This window comes from Pelecanus crispus, chromosome 3 (genome assembly GCF_030463565.1).
Source record: "Pelecanus crispus isolate bPelCri1 chromosome 3, bPelCri1.pri, whole genome shotgun sequence".
In the NCBI taxonomy this organism is placed as follows: domain Eukaryota; kingdom Metazoa; phylum Chordata; class Aves; order Pelecaniformes; family Pelecanidae; genus Pelecanus; species Pelecanus crispus.
The window spans coordinates 27,919,668-27,943,775 of record NC_134645.1 but is presented as its reverse complement, the minus strand read 5'-3'; the positions used below and the strand labels follow the sequence as shown (position 1 = coordinate 27,943,775).

At 37.0% G+C, this 24,108-nt stretch overlaps 1 protein-coding gene across 18 annotated transcripts in view; it reads right to left on the bottom strand.

The window, feature by feature from the left end:
• The window catches only part of NRXN1 (neurexin 1), a 728,426-nt gene that overhangs the window by 394,502 nt on the left and 309,816 nt on the right, over nt 1–24,108 (bottom strand). For 11 of the 18 annotated variants that reach the window (XM_075708526.1, XM_075708515.1, XM_075708516.1 and 8 more), the window contains 3 exons: nt 21,080–21,463; nt 12,967–13,170; nt 10,735–10,761 (listed from right to left, as the gene is read on the bottom strand). In XM_075708526.1, coding sequence (XP_075564641.1) covers nt 10,735–10,761; nt 12,967–13,170; nt 21,080–21,463 — 615 coding nt within the window. The remainder of the gene's footprint in view (nt 1–10,734; nt 10,762–12,966; nt 13,171–21,079; nt 21,464–24,108) is intronic. The other 7 variants (XM_075708522.1, XM_075708529.1, XM_075708531.1 and 4 more) reach the window with 1 other exon arrangement.

Sequence of the window (24,108 nt, the reverse complement as noted above, 5' to 3'; positions counted from 1 at the left end):
TTGCAGCGCGCTGTATTTTTCCTATTTAAGTTCATCATGAGGAACAAGTACTAAAAACACATGCAGGATTCAAGATGTGGATAAACAGTGACTGCACAATAGCATAATGCTGTTTTCTCTTCTGGTCTTACTTCCTTTCCCCATAGCTACTAACAACCTTTGGGATTTCTGGTCACTTCTAAGCTCTGAACTGTTTTATTTAAAGAGCTGTTTACAATGACTACACAATTTCTTTAGCTCAGTGCTAACAGACTCCATTGCTGTGCTTGCATAATTAAGGTTATTTTTTTCTAATATGACTTACTTTCTACATATTGATATTTAATTCCACCTACCATTTTACTATCCATTCATTCAGCATTTTGAAACCCTTGAGAAAACCCTCACATGCAGCATTTTATTTGATTTTCCTAAATAATCTCATTGCATCTGCAAATACTATCACCACAGTGTTCCTGCTCTTCTCTCAATCATTTATGAATATGTCAGTAGAGATTCCTGTGGGACCAGTTGGTAGCAGAGCTTTACTGTGAAATGACTGCCATTGCAGCCCAGTTCACTAATATGAATGACGTTACATTAGCTTTTATATATTCTTCTGCAGAAGAAAATAGTATTCAATTCCTTTTCTACTAGTATTAGAATATCACTCCTCAATATCCCTACAAGATTAGATTGTAACACCTACTTTCTGTCATGAAAAAAATTATGAGCATAATTTAAGTCACCAGTCCTGAAATGTGACTGTCATCTTGCTTCTCAAAACTGAGAAAAAACATAGAAGTAAAGTAAGAGAAATTTAGGACCTGCTATACATTAAAAACTTACTTTCTACTGCTTCTTCCCATTAAAATAGTAGAAAGGCCTAGTCTACTTCTTCTGAAAAGTCCTTTTATGAAAAAACTGATAGGACCAATATAGGCTGGACACACACAAGTCCCTTGCATATAACTCAAGATTTATTAATTCAAGATAATCTATTCTTATAGATCTAGCATATCCTGGAGGCTGCTTTGTCCCTTATTGGTAAAATAAGAGGTTACATGCTTGCAGCAATCTGCTTTTCTATGCTTCAGGAGTCCTCTTGTCATATTCAGTATTTTAGAGGATCTCCTGCTCCCCACTCCCCTTTAAGAGTCAGGCTGAAGGTTCAAAGGGAACAATTTGAGTCACCTCCAGACCATGCCCTTGGGCTCTACTGGTAACACCTTGGCAGCACACCAATGCTCAGGGCCAGCTGATATAAATCCACACCATGGCCCCAACTCACATAGCCCCACATATACAGTAAATTGAAAACTATCTATACCTGGCCTTGTAAAATTGAACTATGCACTGAAATATCACAGCTGGAAAGCGTACAACTTTTCAGCAATCTTAAAGAAGTTTCTGAAAACATTTATGTGGTAGTGTTAAAAAGCCAAGTCTTTATCTGGATGTATACCTAATGATTTTTTCACTGCCAATTAGGACAACTATCCTTACTGTATGAATTTTCAAGTTCACTTGAATAACCATATGTTTAAGCTTTTACCGTTTCCTTTTTTACCATGTTTGGCTGTTGCAGAGCACATCACTGTGCCTTGAGAAAGCCACAGACATACTACTATTATATATTTGATTACTGAGGCCCCTGTTCAATCAGTTATAAAGTACCATAAGTAGAATGCAGGACTTAAAAAGATAAAAATAAGGTGAGTGAAAAGAAAGGAAAGAAGCATACACATTAAAAAGAAAAACATCTGTTTTCTAATAAGAGAACTTGAAATGATATTTTATTGACAGGCTGCCAGAAGACTAATGGCAATTTTCCCCCCTGTTAGCTAAAAAAAGCAAACAGAGATGAGGTTTTATAAGCAGCAAGTAGAATGCAGGCACAGAAATAAACTTTATTGCTGTCCTTCATGCAGCCTAGAAGCACTGATAGAACAAAGCCTGCAATCCCCAGTAGCTAACCTTGAAAGCTTTGTCAGTAGGGAGAAAGTAATATGAAAGACCCTTAAATGGTCAGCCAGCAAATCTAAAGCACTTATTTTCACTTTAATGAAGGTTTGAGCTTTTGTTTGGTATGTTAATATGATATGATCCAGGGGATCAGGCCCAGCCAGCATGGGTTCATGAAAGGCAGGTCCTGCTTGACCAACCTGATCTTCTTCTATGACCTGGTGACCTGCCTGGTGGATGAAGGAAAGGCTGCAGATGTCATCTACATGGACTTCAGTAAAGCCTTTGACAGCATCTCCCACAGCATTCTCCTAAGGAAGCTGGCGGCTCATGGCTTAGATGGGTGTAGTCTTCGCTGGGTAAAAAACTGGCTGGGTGGCCGAGACCAGAGAGTTGTGGTGAATGGAGTTAAATCCAGTTGGCGGCAGGTCACAAGCGGTGTTCCCCAGGACTCTGTTTTGGGGCCAGCCTTGTTTAATATCTTTATCAACAATCTGGAAAAGGGGATTGAGTGTGCCCTCAGTAAGTTTGCAGACGACACCAAACTGGGTGGGAGTGTCAATCTGCTGGAGGGTAGGATGGCCCTGCAGAGGGACCTGGACAGGCTGGATTGATGGGCTGAGGCCAGCTGTACGAGGTTCAACAAGGCCAAGTGCAGGGTCCTGCACTTCAGTCACAACAATCCCATGCAACGCTACAGGCTTGGGGAAGAGTGGCTGGAAAGCTGCCTGGCCAAAAAGGACCTTCGAGTGTGTGGTCAACAGCTGAATATGAGCCAACAGTGTGCCCAGGTGGCCAAGAGGGCCAACAGCATCCTGGCTTGTATCAGGAATAGTGTGGCCAGCAGGAGCAGGGAGGTGATTGTGCCCCTGTACTTGGCACTGGTGAGGCCGCACCTGGAATACTGTGTCCAGTTTTGGGCCCCTCAGTACAAGAAAGACATTGAGGTGCTGGAGCCTGTCCAGAGAAGGGCAACGAAGCCGGTGAAGGCTCTAGAGCACAAGTCTATGAGGAGTGGCTGAGGGAACTGGGGTTGTTTAGCCTGGAGAAGAGGAGGCTGAAGGGAGACCTTATCACTCTCTACAACTACCTGAAAGGAGGTTGTAGTGAGGTGGGTGTTGGTCTCTTCTACCAAGTAGTTAGCGATAGGATGAGAGGAAATGGCCTCAAGCTGCATCAGGGGAGGTTTAGACTGGATACTAGGAAGAATCTCTTCACGGAAGGGTGGTCAAGAATTGGAAGAGGCTGCCCAGAGAGGTGGTGGAGTCACCATCCCTGGACGTGTTCAAAAAAACAGGTAGATGTGGCACTTTTGGACATGGTTTAGTGGACATGGTGGTGTTGGGTTGATGGTTGAACTGATGATCTTAGAGATCCTTTACAACCTTAATGGTTCCTAGTTTTTACTTTCATTAAAAAATAATCCAGCCACCAAGCCAGGAAACATGAAATTATTACTCTACCCTTAATTGGTTTAGTGGTGGACTTGGTAATGTTAGGTTAATGGTTGGACTGGATGATCTTAAAGGTCTTTTCCAACCTAAACAATTCTATGATTCTATAATTCTCTCCCATGCCCCAGCTAGGCAGGTTCAGGCCTGAGTTAGAGGGGAACTTACAGGTGCCTCACCACTGGCATTGACAAATTATACATGTGCAACACTTAAGATTTCTTTATAGTTAGCTAGCTGATTCAAATTTTCATATGTCCTTTATTAGTTCTACCTTCTAATTTTTTTCTTTTAACAACTATAACTGCATAAGGAAATGGTAAAAATGGCTGCCATTTAGAAAACTTGAGTATTTCCCTGCAAGATTTCTGTGTTTACCAAAGCATACATTTTGGCTGAGAAATCAGTATATCACAAGACTGATTTATTTTTTTAATCACCCATTAAGGGGGGAGCTCACACTCAGAAGTCCAATCTACCTTCACTGTTACCTTCTCAGAATCCTCTCTCAAGCCAAATTACATGCATATGAAATTTCACAAAAAGCCACAACACAAAACAGATTCCAAACCTTTGTTATCTTATGTGAATAGACAAAAAGCAAAGCATCACCTCAGCTGGTATCTCCTAATATGTATCCTCTTCACAATACTCAATGGTTTTTCTTCAAGATTGAAACTCCCTAAAACTGGGCCTCAGATATTTCCTAGATTCAACTTACAGCTTGTTTTATGAGCCAAATTCAGGAGAGGAGGAAAATAGTTGTGACATATTTAACTGAAGATGCAGACATTTACCCAGAAACCCTTCCAACATTTCCCTTCAGATGTCTGAAATATCTCTTCCTTAACTGATACAGATTAAGCAGTCCACATCTCAAAAAGTGATGTTTCTGCCTTTCTGTCAATAACATGTTTTTTCCAGGATGTTCTTGCTTAGATGTAGACCAGATGAATTTACTGTTGGACAACGTAAATCTGCATTGCTGAAAAAAGCAATCCACTCTCTCCACCAGTGGTTGTTTTTCTACTGTCTCCACACCATTCCTGTCTCTCCCCTCTCCTGTTTTGTTCTACAGCACATGTCCATATGTGTCATGTGATAAAACTGCTCAGAAAACTACAGCAAGTTAAAATTAATAATTTCGTTAATGGGTCACTTCTTTAGAAAAATTCACCACATGGATGCTTGAACATTTGTGCTGGCAGCAAAGCAATAGGCAATGCAAGAGTAGAACCAGCAGACAGAAAGAGGGTTAGAAGATCACAACTTTAAAATAAGTGACAAACTTTTAAAGAATTATTTTTAAGACACAGATGAAATTCTGCATCACAAACCCCAAAGACTGGTATACGAAGCATTTGAAAAATGATCAGCAATGGCCCTGCTGGTTCCCTTTGCATTCTCAGCTGAGTCACCCCTACCATTCAAGGAACAGAGATGACTTTTTCAGAAATATTTTTAGGTGTTAACATCTATCAGCTTCTTGGAAAGGCCTACTGCATATTTATGACTTTTCATTAAAAAAAAGGCAAGTCATAGACCTTGCCCTAGGTGCTCCCAAAGAGCAGAACTAGGTTACAAGTGAGGGGAAACAGCTACTACTTTTCTCCAGAGCAGGTGGGCAAATAGACTGCAGGAAGAGGTGAATGGTTTTGCCATCACACCTTCAGTAAGCCAATTAATATGATGGGCTTACATGGCATAACCCTGTGCATCAACACTTCTTTTCACGCTATATTTAACAGAGAATGAGGAATCAGAAGGATATCTCCAACTGGTTTCTGTGACTGTACAGAATAAATTATGGGCTGTCCCTTAACTACTGTAGTCCTCTTGACTATGTTTATTCAGTCTATTTTGCTTTCAAACCTGAACTTTTTTTCCTAGCCCAGCTGTTTTCAACTTCACAACAGAATGCCTGAAATATAGATATAGGATGGTGTTAGTGCAGCTTCAGGACTAAGTACTAAAAGACTCCAGTGAGACAGGCTCTGACTAAAGAAGCAGTTTTCCTTTTTTGTATGTCTTTCAACCTGTTTCCTTTGATTAGATTCCAATGATGGTTCCATTAGCAACTAGTAGGTTGTAATCAGAACTTGATCGAAAAGGGCCACATATGTTTTCAGTTTTGTTGCACAGCAGCAGACCCTGTTTTTCAGGAAATCATGTGAAAAGGGGTCTTTAAGGTGATATTGCTGAATGTGAGGGAATCCAATGACCCCATTTTCTAAATCTGCAAAGTATAGCCAAAGGTTTAAAACAATTATTTCTAACTATTTCAAACTTTACACCCCAAACAGAGGGGAGTCCCTAACTGAACTTGCAGTGAAAGTACCCTGCTGATTTGCTGTATGTCCTCTATGGTAAAGCTCTTTTGCATATTTTTAGCAGGCTGTCAGCCATACTGAATGAGAAAAAGATCAAAGCCACCTCACAGAATTCATAAGCACTGTGTAAGAAAACAGGTCAAATACAATATCTTACATTTTGGGGGGAGCTACAATATTGTATTGTTTTAATGATTTTCTACTGCCAACAACAACAAAACAGGAGCAAATAACACATTCTTTTAATTCTTTTCACCAGAGTGTGAGATGTTAATACATGGAAATGTATTAGTGATTTGCTCATCACGGTAGATTTTGCAATACCCATAAGAGCCCAGCTGAAGACTCTGGACTTTGCAAGAAATGTATTTTCACAAGCAGCAGCTTTCAAAAGGACGTACTGTCTTCATTTAAGCTTCCCTGCTGCTTAAAATCCATGTGCAAACTCTAAATACACTGTAATTGAACACCATTGTTGGTTCTTCAATATATATAATTCTCCTGTTATTTACCAATAATCTGACATAGCTCCTTGTCATGCTCTGGATTTGTAGGATACCTTGACAAGGAAAAAATGCTTCAGTAACACGTTACATACTCCAAACCAAGTAATTTAATCATCTGTAATGTGCACACTTGCAGAAAAACAAAGTTTTAAAAGGATGGACATATAAAACAAGGAAAAGAGATTAAGGATTATAGGCAAAAACAGAGAAATGAAACAGAGTGAGAAAATAAAATGAGAGAAAAAAATAAAGGATATATGCTCCCTGCTTCCTAACGTTCTGCAATTCTTATTCATTTCTTATTACAGTCCTACACTTGTGTATAAATGAATTCAGTGGGATTACTCTATGAATTATTGCCTACAGAAGCAAAGCTGTGTACCAGAGAACTGACCTAAATCACTCCCGCACCATATGCCACTAGTTGAGCAATCTTTCACAGCAGCGTTCAAAAAAAGTATTATCCTGTATCTTTTCATATTGATCAAAAGTATCAGATTCAGAAATGAGAGCCAGCTATTTACCAGTTCCCAGTTAACTTTACTATTTGTATAATGTAACAATTAATAAAAATTCTGTAGTCCTACTCTGCTGACTCATAAAATGTAGACTATCTTTCAGAAATTACAGCAATGCAAAAAAAAAAAACCACAAAAGATGAAATAACATGTAAGACTGCACACGCTTGTGAAAAAATGTATATTGCACATAAAACCCAGGAGCCTCTAGAGTTACAGGTACCTGGAGGTTTCAAATGCTAGTGTTTTGGAAACATTAAAACTGGAAAAAAAAGAGGATTTAAATTAAGTCAAGATAGTAGCCCTTAACACTGCAGCAGCGAAAAATATGGAAATATAGCACACCTGTATTTGTTCACAAGTCATTCAAAAACTGTTCTTGATCTGCCATATAAATTTCATGGGATGAAATTCTGTCTTTAAGAAATACTAGGGAAAAATCCTATTCAATTCAATAGGATTGACTGACGTTTACAATTTATGCTTTACAGTCTGCAATTAAACGCTAACAGCTACTTCCTTCTCTGAAAGGGAAAAAAGTGTTTGGTTTTAGGTTTTTTTGGTTTGGGTTTTTTGGGGTTTTTTTAGCATTTCTCTTATGGATTAGCTCATCAATTTTGTATATAATGTACAAGCAATCAACTTACAGGATTTTTACGGAATGATCAGTACCAAGAAATGCTGCACATTCGTGTTATTTGCCAACATTGTTCACCTCAGTCCTATTTTAAAATTAATTCCTCAGCCTATGAAAACTAATGCTGAAACCACAGTAGCCATTTCTGTTCATAATGTAAGTTTTCCCCTTCCTCCTGATGTCAGCCTCAATATTGACCTAGATGTACCTGCAGTTTACAAGAACCATTAATTTCACTGCCTGACAGAAAATTTTGTAAACTTGCAGGTCTGAAGAACACAATGAAGTGATTTGAGGATGTACAAACCCAACATTTCAGCAATAGTATTTTCTGATTTTGACATGAGACTGAATTTCTAGTGGTGTAAGGTTTTATAAAGATACTTAGAATCTTCTAACCTAGCACAAAATAAAAATAGTTTGACTTTAGTATACCACTCAGTTCCATAAAAATAGCATGAAGTGATCCCCATAATATTGCTAATGGGACACAAGCTCAGTAGCGACCTGACATCCAATTAACATTGTGAAAAAGTCTGTATTTCAAACAAGGAAGACCACAAAATGCCACCTCTTCTGCAACACAGAACATCAGCTAAAGCTGAAAGCATGACAAAGTGTAGAACAAATTGCTATCAGTATCTCAGCTCTGACCAGCCAACAGTTCATTTGATCTGCAGTGAGCAGACAACAGGTTTCAGGCTGCACTCAGGGGAAAATGGGAAGAGGAGGTGAAATGTTTTATTCACTAGGTTTGTAATTCACTGTAGGAAATAAGGTGCTTACATTCATATTTTCCATTTCTACTCTTAAGCAAAACACCAATTTCTGTTTATTTTTGGGGTTACATTTTCTTTAAAGCTGTCCCTCCAAATTCAAAGATAGCTTCACCCTGACCTTAACTCTGTTACTAGTCTGGCTATAATAGGTAGTATTTCAGTCCCAACAGTGAAATTATACTAACATGACTAATTTCTAAAGCAAGAGAAACGGTAAAATCTGAAAAAAAGTTTCTCAAACATGAAAACCAGATTTACTTCTATCAGCATAAAATCAGGACTGGTATCATCCAGCTCTCAGAAGACTTAAAAAGATAGGCACTGAACTATTGTAGTGTTTAGCTAGTTAAAGCTCTGGATGCTGTTGCTTTGAAAAGAATTGTGTGTGTTCCACTACAATCTATTATATTGTCTAATAAGCAAGCATTCTTCTAAGGACTGCTTAGAGCAATAATTCTTCTTAATCTAAAAATTAAAACACAGAAATTGCTCATGAAACGTTATCTGGTTGTTGAAAAGACTACAGTGAGTGCTGATAAGAAAGCATTGTAGTACTTACCGTACCAAAAGCTCACAGAAATCTGTTCAGTACACAAGCACCAAAGGAAGATGGAACTAATCATGAAAGTTCATTTCTAATAACAAAAAAGCTATAAACAAACTGTAAAGAAAAATAACTTATGAGTATTTGATACCAAGGATATTTTGTACAGAGGTTATGCTGCTTCTGTATGAGACCAAGAACAACTCGTAACTGCTAATTCAATTCAATACATATATTTCTCCTGTTTACAATGCTCTAATTGGAGCCTTATTACTTACTCTGTATTTGCAGGTTCTCTTTTGATCCAAAACTTGCTTAAAAATGGAACCTTGAAATAACTTTAATTTAGTTTTTATGAACTTCATTTTGTCCAAAATAGATTAAAAAACCAAAACACCTATTGTATTGTGGCTTTTATTACTGATTTTTATTTTCTATGTTAGTAATTCCCTTTTCAGAGGGATTTTCTAATTTTATTAGGGAAGTTAAGAAAAAAGCAATACTGCTTTTCCTAAGGAAAAGGAATTTATTGGCAGCAGGCAAACTCATTACATTTCTGCTCAAAAAGCTTCTTGTCTTATACTGTGAAATCTTTTTCTAATTGGGACTTTGCCATGATGAAAAAATAGTGTCCTATGACAGACCAACAAAATGTTTCTGAGATTTTTCATGATTTTATACATTTTGGTAATGGACAATGGACATTTTTTGGCAAGTGGAAATATTTGTTTTTATAACTGAATGATGTTATTTCTTTTATCTTATTTCTTTTTCTTTTTTTTTTTATTTTTTTTTTTTTTTTATTTTAAATACGAGGAAGCTACCTTTATGCCTTGGTAACAGCAAGCATTTCCTTTACTGTATTGAAAAGTCTGTCTGGATTTAAGTATGGTTTAGACTAAAAACTTGTCCCAAGAAAACTTGGCTTTTTAATACAAATGCTGTACTTTTGTCTTGTAAAGTTATGCATTACAAAATCTATTAGCAGATAACACATTATAAATAACTGCAGTTCCCTATTTTTCTTTGTGGACTATAATACTATTATGGGATGTTACGTTAATGTCTTTTGGGAAACTATTAACAACTACAAATTCTACCTGCACAGTTTGTTGTTTAGCTTTGTTTCTATTTGTGTAAAGCCAGTCCTCTGGCCTGCAAAACCTGTTAGGAAGGGGAAGAAAAAACAACCCAAAACTCAAATCTACCATACTTACTATCAATAATTTTGTTGACACCATTCAGGAATTCCATAGACTCAAAATAAAATCACAGTCCTTTTTCTCCTTTCAGAATATAGCCTCTTAATCCAAATAATATCAGAGAAGTTAAAATTTAGTCCATTCATCTGGCAAATGTTTCCCTCTGTTTCATAAACATGCATATCACAGAGAAAAATTGTTCAATTTAAGGTTTCTTACATGATTAGAGTGTAAAAAATCATCATAGAAACATGGTTATTCTCAGACTTAATAATGTCCTTATTGTAATGTATTACATTTCCATAAAACAAAGATTTAGCAAAACCAATTGTCTTATAAGCAGCCAATAAATACAGTTAATTGTCTATGAGGAATATAAAATAGAAATTCTTGTACTACGGACAATTATGTTCCAACAGTCTCACCACAAGTTGGAGGTAAAACGTCTAGAAAACTAGAAGGAGGACACGGGGGAAAATACGCGACAGCTTATCAGAAATGCTGGATCAAATATTCGATGGCTACTGTCAATAAAATAGCCTGTCTAGAATAACACAGTACTACAGGTACCATTTCCTCTATGTATGTTTACAACCTGTAGAATACTTTCTTTTTTAGTGTTCTAGTTAAAAGCTATATCCTATGGGAAGGACAAAGAAATACACACTAGAGTATATGATGACTTTTTACACAACAATAAATAATCATCACATTTCATTAATAAATTATCAAGCGCTTGCAAGCTGTCCACAATCTTTTTCATCTAGTTTGCATATTTTATAATGGTGGAATAACATTTTAGAAAGTTTGAATAGGCACTTACTGGAATTACAGTTAATCCTGATACAGTCTAGATGGGGAAGAATAGATGAAAAATGAAAATTTATCCTTCAAGGTAATAGCTGCAGACATCCAATAAAATCACAGTCCACCCTTCCGGGGACAGACACATGCAAATATGGCCACTCCGTATCATCAGTCTTTACATACTGTTATAACCCAGATATACTGCGATAGATCTTTATAAATAGAAACGACAAATAGGGTAAAAATGGCCAATTTCAAACAAAGCTACATGGTGACAAATCTAAGTGAAAAATCAGGATTAAATGTCAAAGATGCTTAACTGAGGCAGGCTGCAACTTTCTCCCCATCTGTGAAAGAACAGGTAATTTCTCTCAACACAATTAAGAAAGTGCTCCGTCACAATGGGTCATAGAGCAAGCCAGGCCACAATCAGACATCTTGGACAACTTATGTATAGTATACCTCAAAGGCTGATCTTCAAAAACTAAGCAGTAAAATACAAAGCTAATTCCCTGGGCCTATAAATAGGGTTTTGTGGGTTTACATTTTCTTAATGTATAGACTTAAGAAATTAAGAGTGACTACATTTAAAGTTATGTTAATATAGAGAAAATAATCCCATGCTTATAAACACTGATAATTAGAGAATCCTGTCTATTTTCAGATTATTTCCTTGCCTGACTTTAAAAAAAAGAAAAAAAAAAAGAAAAAAAAAAGAGGAGGGGTGTTGGAGGAAGAAACAATATTGCCAGGGCATGGATTTATTTGCTTTCTTGAACTACAGAAGTGGGAAAAAACTGACAGAGGGTTATGTTTTGTATATAAAGAGAATGACCTGGTCTGTAGCAGAATCATCTGCTGGGCTACCTGCATTTATTACTGGGCGGGGGGAGAGGAAAAAAAAAAAAAAATCTATGCCACGCTACTTGGTTTCTCCAGCTACTCTTGGTTTATACCTTTGAGGAACATATATACCATCAAACCTAGATTTTGTTTCCATATAGCTGAGTTTGTCATGTGTCGTCAACCGCATCAGAAAAGTGGTTGCAAACAGCCCGGGAGCAGCACCCGCACATCCCCTTTTACAGAAAGCGCTCCCGCGGGAGGGAGGGCTGCAGGAGCCCCGGCTCGACACTAGAGGGGACTGTAAGAGAAGAGTAAACACGGAAAGCCTGCGTTTCTCCTTCTCCCTCCCCAAATCTAAACGCCAGGGCAGCATTTCGGTGAGCAACACTTTGACGAAGTAGAGGGTTGGGTGATTTTTTTGTCTTCTTCCCCACCGACTTTCTGGAAATCTTTTTGTCTGCGTTAAAACGATAAAATATTTGATTCCCTCTAAAAATAGCATTCCACTGAATGGGAAAGACTGCACTGAATATGCATTTTCCTGAGTATACTTCTGTTCTCTTTCAGGTCCTGACTTGGACTTATTCATAAGCACGGCAGAAGCGCTTTTATTTATTTACCTTTTTTTTTTTTTTTTTTAAACACTAGAGAAACCCATAACCTAATGTTTTGTCCATCATATTTCAAACCAGGAAACGATTTTTTTTTTTTTTTCTGTAAAAGGGCTTGTGCCTCCTGTGTTCACACGGCTGTTTGCTGAGGGCCGCAGTCTTTGGGCATTGAAGGGTTGTGTTATCGTTCGATACTACAAAAATATCACTACAGAATTGTTTAAAAAAGAGGAGATGGATTTACTACAGATTTGACACCTAAAAAAAGAAGACCAAGAAATCCATCAGTGGGAATATCCAATTGCAACATTTTCAGTGTTAAAACTAGAAATTCTTTGAGATATTTGCATGCTGCACATTAATCGGTGGAGGTAAAACTGAACTGACCTACATACACGTTGTTTCTGCTTGCACATTTAAATTGTGGAATTGCTACTGTGAAGAAGTTGTGGAGGGAGACCATACTTCCACAACAAAGAATAATAATTTAGCCCAAAAATACCACTGATGAACTAGTCTTCTCTTTTTAGAATACACAATAGTACAAAAATATTGTGATGGATTATGTTAAGACTATATAAAGAATACAAAAATGCAAAAGAAAACAAAATAAAGTATAAAAATGGGCATGTATTTGTGTGTGTATGTACATACGCAAATGTTGCATTGACATGTGTTTATATATCATTTCAGTTTACTTTTAATGTTAAAACAGGCTGTTTCATAAATGTTTGCAAGCAAAAAGAAAAATGTAAAGAAAATGTTAATTTCTTGGAGGAAGAATTTGTTACCTAGGTTGACCGTTAGTTTAACTCGTCCTGCATCCAACTCTAAACGAAGGGTATCTGCAGATTCCCGAGAAGTAGTTGCCATTAAAATGCCATAAGCTCGCTGAGACCTGAACCGTAAAGAAACATCTTCGGCCTCTGTATGCATCACAACAGGGAGCTGTATTTTCATAAACATACTTCCATCATAGCTTAAAATTGTTGCCTCTGAAAACATAAAGGAGAAAATCAGTTATTAAAGAATTATACTGTATTTACTGAAATTGCTCAAAGACAAGATGGTAAATGTATATTCACGCAGTATGACACAGAAAAATTACATATCACAATTATTACTGGGAAACATAAGCAAAGTTGGGTTTTGGGGTTTTGTTAGGTTTTTTTGTTTGGTCTTGGGTTTTATTTAAGCAGCATATTTTGGTGCTTTTTAGAGAAACTAAATTGCTTTTTTAATGAACCAGCCATTCACGTATGCATCTTCAAGCAGATGGGTAAAATCACATGTAAAGAAATGCTTGCAAGACTAGGCCTGTACTATTCAAAATAGGTCAAATCCAGTAAAAGGTATTCAGGTAAACCTTACAGCCTATTAAAAGCTCATGTCTTGACTATCATCCACCTAGATAATTGCCTTAGGATACTTCATGTATAAACCTACCAGAATTGCTATTGCCACAGTTACAATTATCATCCAGTTAGGAAAAAGCCGCCTGAAACAGGTAAATATCTACAGCATGGTTTGGACGGAGCACGGATTGCTTCGTGACCACAATGGCTGCGGTATGTGAGAATCAGAAACGCGCATACAAACATTACGACAGCCTCAACAAGACAATCGAGACTGGACTTGGCATATTGAAGGTAAGATCTTAAAACCCCTGAGACAAGCAACTAACTGTCACTTTGAGACATTACAGGAAACCCTCCCGGCGAGCTGCTCTGGCACAGGGCGGTCGCAGGCTGTTAGACCCCAGAGCAACCAGCCACAAGTCTCACCCCAGCCTTCAGGCTGGTAGCAAGAAAGGTAGCGGAAAGACTACAATTCTGCTCACAGGGAGGCAAGCGGTGCCTAGAAAGCAAAGGACACATCCCTTTCTGAAACATGTTAGGAAGCCCTGTTTCGCAGGACGATCAAGCATTGCAGCCAGTTCACCACCACAGCCTTTGGAAACGGCTCGTGGACAGCGGTACCTCGTGGTGGAAGCAGCAGTGAGCAAGCAACGTCCTCCACCCCAAGCCAATAGTCAGTGGGCACACTGCCAGGAATTTCAGTAGGCTCTGCGATAACATACAAAACTAACCCCACATCATAACTAAAACCCCTACCTGAAGGCAAAACGTACTGTCTGAATGTGCCTCGTTTTGTGCGCATCTGTTTACCTACCACTAATCCACCAGAGACCTTCTAACTTCTTCCATGTGTCTCCTACATTCGTTAACCCACCCAAAAACTCTCAATCAAGAAATTGTTGAAGTGTTAGATGATGAGGTCTACACGGGATGCTACAGAATCTTTCTTAGAAAAACACACAATCCTGACACCACCTCAACTCACTGAAAAAAATGTCAGTTACTTGCCCAGTAACAAGCCAGATGAGCAACAAGCAGAAAGAGAAGACAGCAGAGAACATGTAAGGGAAGTTTCTCTGTGCTTCAATTTGCTGCAGTATAATGGAGACACCTGCCTACAGCAAAGGTGTATTGCGGTCCCACAAACGATAATATTTTCAAGGACTCATACTACTGATACTATGTTTAATCAGTATCGTAACTACAACAGTGTTAGGTTTTTTTTTTTTTTAAACATCAATACTTATGACAGTTTGTCAAAACCTTTTCCATTGCATATCTTGTATGCTATTAAAGATAGATAAACTCTTCAAGATTTCCAGCCTACACAGTCCATGGAAGGACAGAATGTTCCACTAACTCTGTGAGCATACTGGAGTCAAAATGAGAGATGGTATGTTCATTAATAATTCCAGACTTTCCCAATACAAATTTGAAGAAAACAATTTGATGTTGGAAAAAAAGGGATTACTAATACTGGCGTGAAAATCATTAGACATAACAGGCTAGAAGAATACATTTATAGGTTTGATGATTTCTAACCATGCAGGTAATAATGTTTTCTGCATATTCTAAACCTAAAATCTTTCTGTGAAGCAGATTAAATACTTAACTCTCACCAGCCTGATAGGAGATTTCAAGTCAAAGAGTTTTCAGTGGGAGGTGATTTGGGTTTTTTCATTGTTTGGTTTTGGTTTTGGTTTTGTTTTGTTTTGGTTTTTTTGGGGGGGGCAGGGGGACAATCAGAAGCTTACAATTCGTTCCTATAGTCTGTGCACAAAAAAGCTCCCAAGATCTTTATCAAGGTAAACACAATTTAGGTAATTGAAGAAGTCTGGCATAAAAGTCTAAGTTACATCCTAATGTAAGAGAAAACAAAAGGTATTTTATATTGTCTATTAAAAAAGACACATTAATACTATTCAGGATTTTCATAAATGGAGCAAAATCAAATGTTGTAGGATGAATAGCATTCAACAATACTAGAGGTCTATTGCTGATAAATTATCTTATGATAATGTTAAAGAAAGTTGTCAGAATCAGCGCTGGTACTGTTTGCTGGCTTTCCTATAATTATTCAGTCTTTTAGAAAATTACAGAAAAAGGAGAGAAGAGTCTTAATTTAATCAGAGATGACCTGTGAGTTTTTAACCTAATGGTGAACAGACCTGATATGATTAGATACTCAATCCTCCTAAACCATACTGTGCCAGTTATTTTGGAAACAGATGTTCCAAGAACAGACCAAGGAGACTGAACAGAAGATCAAATGACTTAAAAGCTCTGGGGCAATGAGAAAACCCCCTCATGTCAACTAGCTCCTTTCAGTATGGGGACCGCCAAGTCACATGCTTTCTAAATACAAAGATGTCACAGAAGAAACCCACAAAACTGGCAGGAAGCCAGGATGATTTGATCAAAGAAGATTTAGCACTGCTCCGAGAGCTGTAACTGAAGATTGGAGACACTACATATTCCTAAAATAAAAAAATATAACTATGTTCTGTTTACTCGAAATAAGTCTGCTGGTGCAAGTGTTGTTAGGAAAAACTTTTGCTGTTAAAACATTATTAAATGATTGCTACGTTAAGAAGTTTGACACTTTGTCAATATTGTGTGCCTCTCTAAGGATGGCCAGCTGGGTTTTGCCATGTGAATCATCTGTCAACTCAGCATCTCTGCCACTCGACTCAGCATTGCTCTCAGCTCTGCAAATTTCCATCTTCTTTCAGTCTTGGCTGGACAGAAGGCATCTAGCAGTACATGTGTGAGACCTTTGACCACACAAAGAGTTTCCTCTTCCTTTACTGGTGCCTTTCTTGCAATTCTTTGTGGCAATGCCTTATTACCCTATCATTACACTTGGTGGCATACCATTAACAGAGAACTTTCTTTTTCAGACAGTAGGAAAAAACAGTTTTCAAGATAAAATAAGAAGGGCTCATTTTGTTTTGGCTTTCTTAGAACCAGAGATTGTTTCAGTTGTTTAATGAATTGTTTCCATTCTGCAGTTACCTCGGTTGTCCAGAATGGATTCTTAATTTGCAACGCCTGGTCAGTAAGATGGTGATCTGAACGAGGAGAGGCAGTGAGGGTTACACCGGTTATGCAAACCTCGAAGGAACATTTTGGCTAAAAGTATGTATTAATTTTTGCCCCTAACTTTTACTTTTTTTGCTTCGGAACAACTAATTCCAAAGGGGTATGCATCTCATCTTTCTTTGATAATCTACACTGCTACCTGTTCTCACATAAGTGTTGGCAAAATGTCTTTTCTCTCTTGTTCAGCTTCCTCTTAATTATCAGATTAAATGCTAATAGACTGTAAGTTTAGCTCAGAATGCGCTACTCATTACAAGAGTCAGAGTCTCCATGGCAGGGAATAATAATTTTACTACTTCAGTACTGGAAACAGCATTGAAAGAAAAATAGCAGAAAACCTTTATAAAACATTACTCACAATTTTTTTTGTGGCAGCAAACAAGTGCATGCAGTAGAAATTAACATGAAAAACAGTAAGATAAAATTCAGAGACTGACAAAAATTATTTTATACATTCTTTCTTTGATATTTTTATAAACCTGACGATTAAAAACCCTTGCTGCTTCTGTGCTAAAAGCAACCAACTAAACAAAACACCCAAACGAACCAAAACCAAACAAAAAAAACACTGAAGGGTTCAGTTGCCCTCTCAATTTTTTTCTTAAATTTGTTTCTGATTGAAATCTCCAGGGCTGGATACTCTTCCTTCCTATATATATATACCTCTCTATACTACCTCAATCGGCGCTGTGCCTATCACCAAGGATGCACAGACTAGTACCGATATGAGAGGAGATTCAGGATCTTAATTTTCACTTGGGCTGGGATTACATAAATTGCTGAAGAGACTGGGGCACCTAGTCCTCCAGAAACTTTCCTACACCTGTTTCTACCCTCAGAAATGCTCAGCCAGGTATTTATGGGGAGAAACAGAATTTTCTAAATAGATATTATTCTTCAGTTCAGGGCTTATTTAAATTTAAGTGAAATAAGTATGGATCAAGCATTTGAATTTCAGTGTTCTTCCTCGTAAGTTTTGCAGTCAAGTTTGTGGTGTTTTCAACAACATGGTGCTTGGTAAGCACAGATACTTACTGCATGTATTTTAATAAATAAAACAAAATCTTGTTTCCTCTGGACCCCTTGCAGTGCCTCTAAAGTCCTAAAGACAGAACTATTATTTTTTCCTGTTTTTTCAGTTTCAAAGTGTCTGCAATAATATGAGGACTGTGTTGCAGCCCACAGAGCCATTTTTAAAGCATGAAATCACCTCCTGTGTCTACTGTCTCCAAAATCACACACAAACTTTGCCCAGAAAGTGACAGACGATACAGTCTAGAGCCATGCCAGGAAGTATGTGAACAATCTGGATCATCAATAATCAAGTATTCAGGTTTGCTCTCTGACCCTGTTTTATTTACCAGTATAAGTAGAGCAACAATATCCTGCCCTGAAAACACTCATTGATATATATGATTTTACTCCTATAAATTGTGTGAGTATTCAAGTATATTGATGGCTACTGATGCAAATTCAAACTTTTAGGTTTTGTTCTATTCCCAGGTGTACACTCAGCTAAGCACTGTTTGCGTGTTTTCTATGGCAGCTACTTCAGTCCATCTGGGCCCAAAGCTGCAGCCTTGGTGAATCACAAGGAACCTTTCCATCAATCTGATGGAAACAATTCTTGATATGCAATCAGTTACTAGATAATACGTGAATAGAAGTTGAAACCATTCCTCCCAGTTTCTACACTGGTATTATTTCAGGACTGAGGTCCTAAGTCATACTGCAAAGGTGCTGGAACTTTAACACACAGGGGTGATTATTTAATTTAAGCCAGAGATGGAATTACTATAATATTTTGAACACATGATTCTTCATACCATCTATTATCACATCACCTGTATTTTTTCTTTTTTAAAAATTTTAAAGCATCCAGAGATAATGCAAGGAATGAAAGCTGTATTTCATTATTTAATGTATATGTGTGTATGCAGGTGTATGTGCATGCACAGTGTGGACATCTACACACATGCTCTCTAATTTAAATATATTTTCTCTTCAGAAATGTCACTTTGATAAATCTTCCTTTGGATGCCTACTTTTTCTTATCACTGTCTGATGAATTTACTCTTGTGCATTGTTCCTAGCCATCCAGTCAAAAGTATACACCTGCAAAAAGCTTTGCCAAGAGGCAGTCACATATTGTGATCCACAAAGTAAGACAGGAAGCCAAATTATATTGCTGCAACATCTGTCTGTCCATCTGCTGTAGTTTCCATAATCCACTAAAGCCAATCTACAGCTTATACTGATGTTTAACCTTACTGAAGAATCAAGAATAAAATCAAGAATAACTTGCAACAGGATAAAAAGCACATAGATATAAAAAAAAAAATTAAGTATACTGAAATTAAAATAGAACTGAGTTGTGTTCCATGTTTTTTGTGCACTGACAAGCTGACCAAATTTATTTCAAATGCTGCATTGTGCACAATAAATCCACATATGGATGTTAGTACTCCTGTGTTAGCGGAAATAGCATGAAAACATAAATGACGCTACTAAAAAGTAGCTACATGCTTTTGTTTACTGAAGATACCTTAATCACTTAACATTAAGTTAAATATTCCAGTTATCTAATCTACAATATTTCATTCTAATGCTTTCTTCTCTTTGTGAAACTGTATTGTTTGTTGAAATGAACATGTTCCTATTTTATTTAAATTAGTGAACAATTATAATTGTGTTGCTTATATCATCAAATACAAAAGTTTATCAGTTACTGCACATGGATAGTAGTTAGAATAACTTTGTGTGGTAGGATGCCAACACATTGCTTTCGGAATCCCAGAAGCTATAATCTTATTAATGCATGACCATTTGGGATATGAATATTACTGGAAGGAGATCTCCTTTCAGTATAGTTTCCTCTGGAGAGGGAAACCCAAGAGGAGGAAACAATCCAATACTGTCTGAACTGCTACACATATTTCTGTTGGACAAGAACCAAATACTGTCACAGAGAAACCACCACCACCATAGTACCACCATTCCCACTAGGGGAATGCACTGGGAAAATCAAGCTCTATATTGGAAGATGGTTGAAAATAACGTTTGGGAAATAAAGACAAAAGCTTCTATATAAACTATTACCACCTGTCAAATATATTTATGATAAATTGCTCTGGTGAAGCCTGCTTTAAGTTCTTTGCAGATCTGCATGTGTTTTTGTCTCTAACGCACATGTTTCCTAGCTCTCAAGTTGAAAAAACGCAAATCCTATTTTTACTTCTGCCATATGTAATAGCAGAATTTTGCCACAGGGTGGTACACCAGACATGTTTAACTGAAGGCTTTTGTAATGCATCAGACAACTCGGTTATGCCCTCTGCCAGCTTCACTCCACCAGTAACAGAACAATCTGGAGATCTCATAATAACTGGCTATAAGCCAAAGGCATATATATTCAAAAAAAAAAAGCCAGAAAAACCAGAAGAAACTGAGAATCTACTTGCAAATGCTAATAATACGATGGTATTAATTCTACATAAATGCACATGTCTATTTACATACAACTTAAACATTCATCTGTTTTTTATTTCTAAAGAACGTATTTTTGTTTCATCTTACTAACTGGAAAAACGAATCAAACTATATGGAAAGAACTTACATTCCCAGTCAATAAACTTTAGGTTTAGATTTTGGCTTGAAGAGAAACTGTACTGTGTCAATTGTGAGATATTTCCTGTTCCAATGAGAATAAAAATAAACCTCTAAAATATTAACTAAGCTTTTTTATTGTTTTCCTACTTACATTAAAATCTTTTATTAGTGAACTCTGCAATTTAAAATAAATTACAGAGTTTTCTTCTTATAAACTAACCTCAACATCTGTCTTCCTTGACACTATCCACCTTTTCAATTGAATAAATGGGGTTTGTCATTTTTTACAGTTACCTTTTCTAGAAAGGTACTCAGTGATTTAAGGTAAGTAGAAACTGTTTCCTTGGGTACTACAGTCTTTAAAAAAAAGTAAGAAATATAGATTCCTGTGCTGATTCTTTTGCTTTGACTCATGGCCAAAGTTCTGGCCATGGATTGAAGTGATACTGTGGAATTCAAAAGTAAATTTAATTACACAGTGGTATTGACGTAAATAAGCAGAGAACAAGACCTCAGTTTGGAATTGGAATGTGACCATTTAGTAATGCAATAATAATTGAAATTACTTTCAATTGACGTGATGAGACACAAAAGGAGACATTTATTAGTACTGACTCTCTGTCACAGTCAACTAATACTTCTTCACGCATCTTAGAAAATCCCCTAAGATCTTTCTTGTGGAGTTACTTCTTTCATCTAGAGCAGGGCTCCATCTCACATCAAGTGAAATCAAAGATGTTTTTTCTGCCTCAGAAGAGTTAATGTTATTTTACCATTCTTAATTATTGTGCAGGATTCTATAAAGTAAGGAATGCAGCCATCTCATGGAACTTACCTCTTCCGCATGATCTGCCAAGGTACCCTGTGCCAGAGCAATCACAAACATATCTGTTCCACCCGTCCCTGCATACACCATTGTTTTTACAGGGGTTGCTAAGGCAAGGCTTTGCGGTTTCTCTTGAGCATGAGGGTTTTACTCCAGCTGTACTTTGAATTTCAGCCATCTGTCGAATATCTTTGCTTTGACCATCAATAAATAAATCTCTAATGCAGCCGACGTATCCATAATTGAGAAGTGCTGTCCACACCTCTGTTGGGAAGACGAGGCCTGCTTTATTTTCTGGTAAGCCTCCAAGATACAAGTCATCATCCAAGTCAAGGATTTCACTTTCCCCTGGTGCAGTATATGGTGTACGTAATGTGTTCACAGATATAGTCCCTGAGAAAAGACAATAAAATGCATGATTTTCAAGACATTTGAAAGATTTTGGTACTGCTGTTTTACTCATTAATCTACATGCCACATTAGCTCCTGGCAAGTATCTATAAATGAAACATAGGTATTCTATTTGTACAGCTATACAATAATAGATACACTTCATTATTTTAATTACAATGTAGTACAAGTACTGTCAGGAAGTAAGCAATGTAAAAACATTTATGCACAATACTGCATAGTCACAACATAAAATATAAAGTCAAAATCGCCTTACCAATCTTGTAGGGGTAAGGGGGATGCATTTCAGAGTTATTTTCAGAAACATCCTGCTTGTGCAACAACAACAAAAAAATCTCTTCACTACCTTGTATGTGCTTCGAAGCATTAAGGCTGAGGTTGCATTTGGAGGTTGCAACCTGGGAGGCAGACCTGTGTCTTTGGTTTGGATCCACAGACACAGTATTTTAAAATACTCTCACCACTTTCAGTGAGGTTTGGATAAGACTTTTTTCTTTAAGTGCAGAAGGAAAATACTCTTATCAACTGCCAGACAGGCAATCATTAAGAAGATAGCGAGTGCTCCTACAGGGAAAATCAATGCCTCTGATACTTACCTCGAAATGTGTGCATGTTACGAAGAAAGGGAGAGAGGACGTATATGGAACCTCAGGAAATCAGAAGTATCTTTTCCATTTAAGTTTAAAAAGTAAACAAAATTAAGCCTAAAGTACATTTCTGTTTCTACAAAGTGTCTGAACAAAGAAACTGTAATCAACTCTTTGTCGTACATTTAAAAAGTAATGAGGTATCCAATTCTTACAATTTGAATAGGCAGAAAACAAAATTTAGTACATGGAGTCAGAGAACATACTTATGTCAACCAATTATAATTTTATTTACTAAGTAAAATCACTTGAAAAAAGAATCTTCACATAGATCTTCACAGAAGTGACTCCTTACCATTCTATATGGGTGCAAAAGCAAGCAAATTATAAATCAAAGCATTATATAGGTCACCAGATTATTATAATGTATCAGCCACATTATGCAACACTGTTATCTGCTGGACACACTATTAAAAGTGTATTAATGCTGACAAGACACTGAAGGATCACATTTACCACAATGTATTTATCATATATATATACCTAAAACTAACATGATTCACTATTTCCACTGTCAGCATAGCGCAGATTCCAGAAGATAACACTGATAATCAAAAATACTTTCACTGAGGTGGGAGTAGTGCATGAGAAGAATAAATTCAGAATTTTTATAGCATAAATACTAAAATGTGAGTTTTAAGCAAACAGAGGCAGGTCAGAAAAAGATCATTCTCTTACTTGGATACATCCTAAAATTTATGCTTCTCTTTTAGCAGTGGAGTCCTGTAGGAGCTACATATTTTGTTTGTTCAATAGGTTAACTTCAACAACATGGACAGAATGAGTATCGAAATAATTTGGACCTTTAGTAAAAGGGTAGTGGTCTTAGGAGACCCAACTCCCGTGTGAGACTTCAGACATATGGATTTTAGAAGAGCTGGATACTACTACTACAGTCTGCCTACTATCAGAAGAGATCTAAAAAGATAAACCAAAGATTTGCATAGCCTTTGTGCACCTTTATGAGCATATTTAAAGAATGTTTGAGGATGTGGTCAGCTTTCCCTTTTATTTATTATCAGAAATGTTTTCTCTGTCAGTTGAATAATCACATAGATGTAAAGTGAACTTCCAGTCTTAACTGTGAGAAAGAGGCATGTTGAACCAAGATTCTTTTTCTTCCAAACCTCCATCTGTTTAAAAACTGATAAGACTATTATGTTTTGCTAACTCTAAATATTTGTATTGCTGCTCAGATTCTTGAAGCAAAACAGCATTCAAATGGAACACTTGCTACAGATTTGACCTTAGGCATACAAGCATAAATATTGTGAGGTTTGATTTCATTAATCAGCTGCCTCAAACAAGGACACCTGTGAATGACCTGTTAAACCAAGATCACTAACTTTTCTGAGAGCATCCTAGGTATCAAGAAGGACTGCTTACAAGCAATAGGTCATTTCTCCTTTAAAAAAAGTTAAAGATTCTGTAAGCATAAATCATACTTCTGCTCACAGTACTTCTTACTGCTATTATTGCTTGCTCCCATCTGTTGCTGTACAGGTTAATTTAGGACCAAATGCTTTAAACCTATGTTCAGGCAGCACTTGCACTGACACAAGTTAACTCAGCTGCAGCCTCCAATCTCAAGCTCATGCATTTGCACAGTGCTGTTTTCTGCTGGGCAAAGACACTTCTATTTTCAAGCTACCCATGATGCCAGAAGACATCTAGGGCTCCATTTCTATTAAAAAAAAAAAAAAAAAATCCACTAAGTATTGATGGCTTTCAATGCACAGGAAAAGACAGGTAAATCTCAGCCAGTGTAGCTGTGACATTAACATGATGGTTCAAAACATAAGTTTTGCAAGCACAGAAGGCTGAGAAAGGTGAATGAGAAAGGGAACTGTAGATCACCACTACACTCTGGTGACTGTGAATTATAGTTAAGTGATAGATTGATGCAGGAAAATTTTCTTCTGTATGCCATAAAGGATTATCCCAGAGAGAGCTTAAGTATTATTTTGAATAGATATCAAC